The sequence below is a fragment of the Podarcis raffonei genome, chromosome 8 (genome assembly GCF_027172205.1).
Source record: "Podarcis raffonei isolate rPodRaf1 chromosome 8, rPodRaf1.pri, whole genome shotgun sequence".
Taxonomy (NCBI): Eukaryota; Metazoa; Chordata; class Lepidosauria; order Squamata; family Lacertidae; genus Podarcis; species Podarcis raffonei.
Window position 1 is genome coordinate 12,910,528 of NC_070609.1, and position 10,009 is coordinate 12,920,536.

General features: G+C 42.0%; 1 protein-coding gene across 1 annotated transcript in view; it reads right to left on the reverse strand.

The window, feature by feature from the left end:
• Nucleotides 1–4,423, reverse strand: part of LOC128419139 (phospholipase A2 inhibitor and Ly6/PLAUR domain-containing protein-like) — a 30,184-nt gene extending 25,761 nt beyond the window's left edge. The window contains exon 1 of the mRNA XM_053399523.1: nucleotides 4,381–4,423. Coding sequence (XP_053255498.1) covers nucleotides 4,381–4,423 — 43 coding nt within the window. The remainder of the gene's footprint in view (nucleotides 1–4,380) is intronic.
• Nucleotides 4,424–10,009: the final 5,586 nt, after the last annotated feature.

The following is a 10,009-nucleotide window of genomic DNA, read 5'->3' on the forward strand; positions in this document are numbered from 1 at the left end:
TTCAGCCTCACACGGGGCACCACTTGTCGGGCCAGCCGTTACAAATGGCGCTTTTCAGCATAAAATAAAGACGCAGAGAGCTAGCTTATTTCCTTGTACTGATGGAGCAGCTCTTTCAGACATCTTCTCCTCTCCAGTCCGTTTTTATTAGCCTTTGTTCTCTCCAGCCGCATGGCTGCATCCCAGTGTCTCATGTTACCTCATCCGGCCAAGCTTAAACCCACCCACACCATATAGGGTCAACACTGCCCAGAGGAAACACAACTCCTTTTAAGGTCAATACAATTCTAATACATGATAAGGCACAGACATGCTGGTCACTGGGTCAGCAAGACACCAGGTGGCACTACAAACCTTGCCAGGGCTTTCTGGCTCCCACCCTGGCTCCCAGAGTCTTTAAAGACGGAAAAATACTGTTCCTATCAGCCTTGAGATTCTTTACTGGGAGGGTATGTTTTTTTTTAAAATGTTCTGAATGTATTTTAATATTTTAAATATGTGTTTATTTTATTTTATTTTAATTCTATACTTTTTTGTTGTTGTTCGCTGCCATACATTCATTTGGAAGGGAATGTGGGACAGAAATAAATGTAAGTAAATCTGCTTAAAATACCCAAACCCAATATTGATCCTTCAGAGACTCCACTTCCGACCCCTCTCCACTGAGGGTACTGTCCTCTTATCTAGCTTCCTACTCTCCAACCAATTACAGGTTTGTATATGAACTGGCTTCTTATCCAGTAACTGCTAAGCTTCCTCATGAGTGTTTCATAATGAACACAATGGAAAACTATTTGAATATTCAGCCATGCTTCCTTTTGCAGGAATGATGGGAAATAACATTAATAAACAAAACAAATGATGAATAAAATATTGACAGTCTGGGCCCATATAGATGACAAAGGGACTGCAAAATCTTCTAAAGTTCCCAGTCTTTTGGTATAGTGAGACTCCAGAAACAGAGTTATATAGGGGCCACATTTAGCTTCCAGGCCAGTGGTTCCTCACCCCACGTATAGATTACAAAAAGTTTCTATAGTCTCTCAACCTGTTCACTCTTTGGCTTCCCTCATGCAGCCACATGAGCAGTTGGCTCAAATGAGATAAAATTATGAAACCACACTTATTCAGCAGGTACATTAGGGAATGACTCTACTTCAGCAGGTACATTAGATGAGCATCATGTGGGGGCAATTAGGAGTTTGGCTGCTGTAAGGAGATTTCCTTAAATTTCAGCTGGCCAGAACTTACATAAGCCTTCTAAAACAGGCCATCTGCTCAAGAAAACCATTTTCACAGTGGACAAACAGATGCCTATGCAGAGCCAGCAAGCAGAACCACTCTCCCCACTGTTGCTTCCCAGCAAAAGACATTCAGCAAAAGACTATACTGCCCCAACAGCAGAGGCAGAACATAACCTTCTGGTGGTTCCCTCATTGTGAGGTTACAGGGAACCAGACAGAGGACCTTCTCGGTAGTGGTGCCCACCCTGTGGAACGCCCTCCCTTCAGATGTGAAGAAAATAAGCAGCTATCTTCTCTTTAAAAGACATCTGAAGGCAGCCCTGTTTAGGGAAGTTTTTAATATTTAATGCTGTATTGTTTTTAACACTTGCTTGGAAGCTGCCCAGAGTGGGGTATAAATAATAAATTATTATTATCATTATTATTATTATGTTACCTTTTGTGTTGTACCCATTTCTGCTATTTGCCTTGATACAACATTATGATTACTAAACCTGCATCTCACCTTTACTTCTGTTGTTTAAAACCTCCATTTTCTTTTAGTGTCCTTCGTCCTTGCTTTACAAAAATCTCTGCTGCTGTTTAAAACAAGCCCTTCTTCACTTTAATTGTCTGACTCTTCCTGCTGTACCCACATACATCTCTTCCATTCTCCTACTACTTCATATGAGAAAGAGACAAGGATGAGAAAGAGAATGAGAAAGAGAAAAGGATGTGGAGCCCTCAAAATTGTATGCCTGGTTCCATGCCCAATAAGCACAAGACACCTTTGCCCAGGTTTTGCCCAGTGTTATCTCTGTGTAATGGGCTCATGGGAAAAAGATGTTCCATGTGCCCTTGCAAGGGGGAGGGAAAAGCCTATATAAGGCTGCTTCCCCTGGAGCTCAGGGCCATTTTGTCTTGAGAGTTTCCCACCCAGCAGCCCTCAGGTTAGAAGTTTCACTGAGTGATTCTGGGCCATTGGTTGAAATTTCTTTTTCTCTGAACCTAATTGGCACTTGGTTGGAAACCCCCCCCCCCCATTTTCACTCTGTGAAATTATGACCTTTCTTAGTTACGTGAAGAATATTGTTGTGTTTTTTAATTTTTTTAAAATATAATATTTTATTAGGTTTAACAATAGAAAAATAGAACAATAAAAACACAGAAAAAATATAAAACACAACAATACAAACTTTCACAATACATAAGATACAAACATTTAACAAGGGGAAAGAAAGAAAGAAAAAACAATCGACACACAAAAAATAGAATAAGAAAAACACAAATCACTCATGAAGAATATTGTTTGTATGAGGGTGGAAATGGCATTCCGCAGGATCAACATAGTATAAGGGCACCCCCATAAGGGGCCTGAGGGGAGCATTGACCACAACACCCCCAAGCTTGGGGTATTTGATGCCTGGTAGGAATATGCACCCTGGTTGCCCAGTGAGACCTTGCTTGCTTGGCTTGCATCACAGGAAGGTTCAACACTGGTTGACTTCTGCGAATCAGGTTTGGGGCTATCCAAGCCCAGCACTTCCATTCTACCAACATGGGGCTTGTGGAATGCTGAACTGATCCCGGGACACAATGCCATGTCAACCCTTACCCTGCCTGCTGCTGCCAATAAAGATTTTGCCTGATTTCATCCCATTGTCATTGTACAATCTTGTTATTTTGCTGCTCACATGGGTCACACAATGTGCCTGCGTAGGCAAACGACCTTTGCACAATGTATTTGCCTTCTGAAACCATGTGTTGTCTTCAACAACATAAAACTCCAGTTTTGGTATTCGTCAGCAGACAAGCAGAGACCAAGTAACACCGTGGAAATGTCAAAAAGAAATCCAAAAATTGACCTACCCTATGTATTTATCAAGAGGTCAATACTGAATAAGGTATTTAAATGCAGATGTTTTGGGGCTCTTGTGCCCCCTTTTCTGGAAATATGCCACACAGCATTAGGCAACCAGGGCAAATTACAATTATTTGATAATTGGAGAAGCACAGAGGGAATCAGGAGCCATAGGAGGATCCCTGCTGGACCACACAAAAAGCTCACATAGTCTGAGGTTATCAAGAAGCTGCAAATGAGCTTGCCGAGCATCTGCGGCCTTGAAGCTTAGGTGAAGAGAGCCAGATTATATCTGAGATTGTTTTGTGTGAAGAAACCAACATTATGTCTTAGATTGGCTTGTGTCGAAAAAGCAATAATATGACTGAGACTGTCTAGCACTTATGGCATTGTAGCTTTCTGTGAAAAAGCAACATTCTCATTCCTTACAGTGGACATGTAATGAAATGGAACAATAGAAAATTCAGGACAGGTTAAAGCAAAAACAACCTTAGACATTTAATCTTGTGAATTTGGTATCACAAGAAGTAATGGTGGCCATCAACTAGGATATGTTAAATAGTGGTTTACCCTTTTCTTCCATGAATATGTCTGTAGGTGGCTACTAAACCTGATGGTTATGAAATTAACCAAGCCTCCCCCCCCCACAAACACTCAATCTCATTGCACTCTGTGTGCTTGTCTCACAACACACCAACCCTGAAAGTCAGTTGCACTATATTATTTTCTGTTCAGCAGCCTAACAGCCCATGGATAGAAATTATTTTTTAGCCTGTTGGTACGACTGATTATACTTCTATATCTCCTGCCCAAGAGTAGAAGATGAAAGAGGTGCTGGCCAGGGTGCGAATCGTCCCTGAGAATTTTTTTTGCTCTCCTAAGGCAACGATCCCTTGCGATGTCATTTAGTGGGCTCAGGGGACAGCCCATGATATCATGTGCTCTGTTCACCACCCTCTCTAAAGATTTTCTGTCTGTGGTTGTCAAGTCAACGTACCACACTGTGATACAATATGAGAGGAGACTTTCTATTGTGGACCAGTAGAAGGAGGTCATCAATTGTTTTTTAACATTGTTCTTTTGCAAGACCCTGAGAAAATGGAGTCTCTGTTGGGCCTTCCACCTGAGTTATATTGTTTTTCCAAGTGAGGTCTTCACTAAGGTAAACTTCCAGGAATTTAAAGGAAGAGACTCTCTCCACACAACGCCCCCTGATATCTTCCGAAAGTCCAACACCATCTCCTTTGTCTTGCTTATATTTAGGTGCAAGTTATTCTCTAAGCACCATGTAGATACCTTTTGAACCTTCCCCTGTAAACTGATTCATCTCCACCTCCATTATGGCAGTATCATCTGCAAACTTAATAATTACAGTGGATGGGTCAGATGAAATACAGCCATATGTATACGAGTACAGGTAGGGACTCAAAACACATCCCTGTGGGGTGCCAGTGCTGAGCTTCATGGAGGTAGATGTAACAGGCCCAATCCTCACTGTTTGTGTCCGATCCCTCAGAAAGTCCAGTCACAGATGGTAGAAGAAAGGTCTAGTTCCATCAGCTTTTTCATAAGAATGTCCAGAAGGAAGGTATTAAAAGCCAAGCTATAATCAATAAACAACATTCTAACATAATTCCCCGGTCTCTCCAGATGACTCGCTGCAAGGTGAAAGGCTGTAGCTATGGCATCATCTGTTGACCTATTTCTCCTATAGGTGAACTGTTGTTTATCAAAAATCCAGTGAAAAACATGTCCTAAGGTGCTGAAGGACCAATCTCAAAGCATTTCATCACTACAGATGTTAATGCAATAGGTCTGTAGTCATTTGGCAGTTAGTTGCTGTTTTCTTTGGGACTAGGACAATGGTGGCTGCCTTCAAGCATAATGGAGCACAAGCCGTTTGCAGAGAGATGTTAAAAATCTTTCTGCAAAAATTTTGCTACTCACATGGGTCACACAATGTGCCAGCCTGGGCAAACGACCTTTGCACAATGTATTTGCCTCCTGAAACCAAGTGTTGTCATCAACAACATAAAAGTCCAGTTTTGGTTTTGGTGAGCAGATGGAGCAGAGGGGAGACAGGTAACACAATTAAAATGTTACAAAGAAGTCCAAAAATTGACCCATCCTATCTACTTATCAAGAGATCAATACTGAATCACAGATTTAAATGCAGATGTCTTGGGGCTATTCAGCACCCTTTCCTGGAAATATGCCACACAACATTAGGCAACCTGGGCAAATTACAATTATTTGATAAGCCTCTGGAAATTAATGTAGGGATTCATTTTTCAGGAACATAAAAGGATCCCTGCAGCATCACACAAAAGCCTCATTTAGTCCAGCTTCATGTTCTCAGAGAAAGGAAACAGATGCCTGAGGGAAAGACAGAAAACTAGGCATGAACAGAGTAGCCTCTCCCACCTGTGATCTGCGAAACCTGTTACTACGAGGCTTAATGGCTGTTATTCAGGGTGAAATAGAGCCATCGTGACCAGTAGCCTTCATTCTCCAGCTTGTCAACATCCAACTTAAATTGTGGTGCCCAGAATTGGACACAGTATTACAGGTGTGGTCTGGCTAAGGCAGAATAGAGTGGTACTATTACTTCCCTTGATCTGGACCCTATATTTCTGTTGATGCATCCTAGAATAAGCATTAGCATTTTTTGCTGCTGCATCACACTGTTGACTCATGTTAAGCTTGTGGTCCACCAAGACCCCTAGATCCTTTTCACATGTACTGCTAGTAAGCCAGGTGTCCCCCATCCTATATTTGTGCATCTGATTCTTCCTGACTAAATGCAGAACCTTACATTTGTCCTCATGAAACTCATTTTGTTTGCTTGTATCCAATTCTCTAATCTGTTAAGATAATTTTGAATTCTGATTCTGTCTTCTGCGGCATTAGCTACCCCTCTCAGTTTGGTGTCATCTGCAAGTTTGATGAGCATTCCCTCAATTCCTTCATCAATGGGCCCAGGACAGAACCCTGCAGCACCCCACTTGTCACCTTTTCCCAGGATGATGAGGAACCATTAATGAGTACTCTTTGGGTTCGGTCAGACAACAAACTACAAATCCACCTAACCTTGCTTAAGCCACACTTTACCAGCCTCCTCGCGAGAATATCAAGGGGGACTTTGTAAAAGCCTTGCTGAAATCAAGATACACTATGTCCACAGCATTTCCCTGATCCACCAAGATTGTAATTCCATCATAAAAGAAAAGGAAAAAAGAAATCAGATTGGTCTGACATGACTTATTTTTGAAAAACCCATGCTAGGCCTTAGGAATCACAGCATCCCTTTCTAAATGCTCACAGTCCAACTGTTGAATTATCTGTTCTAGGACCTTCCCTGGTATCGATGTCAAGTTCACCAGTCAGTAGTTACCTGGGTCTTCCTTTCCCCCCCTTTTGAAGATGGGGACAACATTTGCCCACCTCCAGTTCTCCAATAATTTTCAAAGATAATAGACAAAGGCTCTGAAATTACATCTTCAATGTCCTTTAGTACCCTTGGTTGAAGTTTGTCAGGTCCTGGACAATTGAATTCATTTACGGTAGCTAGGTATTCCCTTACTACCTCTTTTCCTATCTTGGTCGGCAGCTCCCTCCTTACATCATTTATTCTGTTATCACCAGGTTGGGCATCACTTTCCTTTTGGGTGAAGATGGAGGCAAAGTTAAGTAGTTCCGCCTTTCCTCTGTCACCCAAAAGCATTTCTCCATGTTCCCATGCAGAGGACCTACAACTTGATTCTCCTTACTCCTATGTTAAACATAGCAGAAGAAACCTTTATTATTATTTTTAACCTCTCTTGCAAGCCTGAGCTTATTCTGAGCTTTAGCCAGCCTGACTTTCCCTCTGCAATGTTGGCTACTCATGTATATTCCTCCTTTGTGATTTCCCCTTTCTTCCATTTCTTATATATACCTTCTTTACTCTCAGGTTTGGAGAGTGGCAACAGAAAAATGGGCCTTTTCTGCAATGGCTCCCCGTTTGTAGAACATACACCTTTAGGCACCAGGTGAAATCTTGTCTCTTCAACCAGGTCTTTGACTGGTTAATTTGCGTGTTCAGACCCAGACCCCCCCCCCACTAAATAAGCTGCTGCTTGACCAGCCAATGCAAAAGCCTTACGCACCAACGATTGCTAAATCCACAGATGCAGACTTCTTTTGGGATACGCTGCAGAAATGACTCCCGCAAATACCTGAAAGGCATCGACTGAGATGGGCCTCTAATTACCCTTTTTGAAGGGAGAGCAGGACTAGGGTTCCTTTTAACAGGCATCTCAATAAACTCTCCCACAATACAAAATAAATAACTCTTAACCCGTTAAAATGGTGCTCCCACCAAAACAAGATGGCGCTGCCACCAGAAATGGCACTATCACCAATGCAAAATGGCACTTCTGCCAAAACAAGCTGGGGAAATCGGCTGCTGGCCCCAGGAGTTTCCCAAACCAGCCTTAAACCAATGGGCAGGTTTAGAATTCACCAAGCTTACAGAGAGGGAACTCTCAAAAAGCCGAAATAGCAAACAAAAATATCACTATAACTCAAAAACAAAAATTCTGCCCCCACAAAAACTCAACTCAAGACTCTTTGAAATAAAGGCGTGGCTAAAACCACTTAAATTTGCTGCTCCCAGAACCCAGGGAAATGGAGGAAATTCCACAGTTAGAAGCGCTAACGGCCAAAGTCCTGTTGGCAAAATCTCTTCCAAAAATAATAAGAGGGGCCGCTAAGCAGAGGTTTTTTTCGGGCCACAGCAACACCGCACACCGGGAGCCTCCAGATCAACTGGCTCGTGAGCTAAGGCCCTTTAAGGGAATAGCAAATGCTACACAAAGTCACCAATATCGAATTGGAATCCGTGGCAAGCCCCACAAAAGGGAGCACTCAGGGGAACCCCAAGGTCAAACGCCCTATAGCAGAAATATAAAAAGAGCGAAAAGCTCTGAAACGGAGCTCTAAGGGGCTGCAAACCCCGTGGGGTGAAAGCCCCTCTTACTAAGGGAAGGGCAAGGATGAAAAGGATTAACTCAAAATAAAAATGAGGGAAGAGGGTGAAAGGAATTAAAAGAAGGGATAATGGAAAGATATCACCAGGATGATCTGGGTCATATGCATGGGCATAAATAGGTCCCTTGAATGACTTGGACTGTGTCCCATTGGCCAGATTGCACCCAGCTTCGAGGGACCTACCAATTGGGTGTTGTGGCTGACCTATCGTACCTACCCACAACACAGGTTGTCGGTTTTCCAGGTCTCACCGCAATACGTGCCCTCTTTAAGGGAGGACCCGATATCCGGTAGACATGAGTGGTATTCTGCGTTCTTGCCATTTTGTATGTGCAGAAAAACAAGTGCATCAAATCCCATTTATGTGCAAGTTTTTAAGGAACTATATGCATATGGTTTTGCAGAAAAGGTATGCTGTACTTCTGAGGTGATTCTTGAAGAAGCAACTTGAAGGATTGTTGAATTCAGTGTTTGCCATATCTTTTCTCTCTCACAGATGGCACTTTAAAGGACCAATCTGAGTTCGGATGTACTAAAAATTGTACCTCTAGGATTTACAGCTTCACTTCAGTAGAAGATGTATACTTGCGGAGTTACAGGGACTGCTGTTTCGATAATCTTTGCAACATGGAAAGGCCAAAACTTAAGTGTATATATCTGTATATAATCCCAAGGATAAATAGCACTGAGGTTTCAGATAACTTCCTTGGTAGCTCTTAGACAAGCTTTAGGGTTCTTGGCCATGATTAATGCACCTAGTTTGTATGTCAGATGCTCAGAATCAATATCAACAGCCGTGTCTCAGGGATAAAGCAGGTGCGCTTATTACCCAAGAGAGTCAGATGGCCCCAGGGAATGTAGAAGAGCCCACACTAGATAAAATGGGGGGTGGCAGAGAGAGATCAGAACACATGTCCTTGTACCCTGACAGCCTTGCTGGTCCTTGGAGTCATTCTGCTGGGACAGAACTGCAGAGGTAGTAATTGAAACCAGTTGTTGTTGCTGCTGGATGCCCTGTACCTAGAGAACAACAAAAGCAGCACCACAGAAGAAAAGCTTGTTGGGATTGTGATCGGGGTGCCCTCAACCAAGTTTTTGGTTTGTTTAACTGCTCCTTCTTGTGTTGCTTGAATTGTCTAAAGACGCTGCTTGGTGGGAGGAAGGAGCACCGAGGAATGTTTGTATGCAGTTCCTCCCATCCTCAGATGAGAGTCTGGAGTAGGAAACAGCACTGTGGGATGGAGTGAGATTTATGTGAGGAATATTTGTGTGACTGATGGGTAACAATTTCTATTGTTATTTTGTATAGTTCAGTCAATGAAAAGTTTCTTTGTGTCCTTGGGTTTGCTGCACATTTTTGTTGAATGAAAGGAGTGACTCGTGATATTGGTGGTGATTGAAACAAAATAAAAAAAATCCTTCCAGTAGTACCTTAAAGACCAACTAAGTTTGCTATTGGTGATTGAGTGAGAGATACTGGAGTGACTGGATGGATTATGTGTTTGTGTACATTTGTGGAGTAGAATTGGATGTGTGATAGTGAATGAGAAGTTGATGCTTTAAGGTTTGTGGATATGAGAGGCAAGATTTGTGAGTGGTGTGAAGTATTTTGAGAATTGGGTGATAGGAGCACTGAAGACAGAAGGACCTCCTAATTTGAACAATATTTCAAGATATGCTGATATTTGTGTGTGTGTGTGTGTGTTTTGAAATTTTATGTTTTATTGCATTGCAATGTTGTTCCGTATAAAATGACACTTTATTTTACTGTAGTTTATGAGTTTTGTAAACCACTTGGATATTCTTTTTAGTGTTAAATGATATAAAATAGTAATAATAAATAAACCAAAACCCACCAAGGTTTTATTTATTCATATAAGGAACTTTACATATT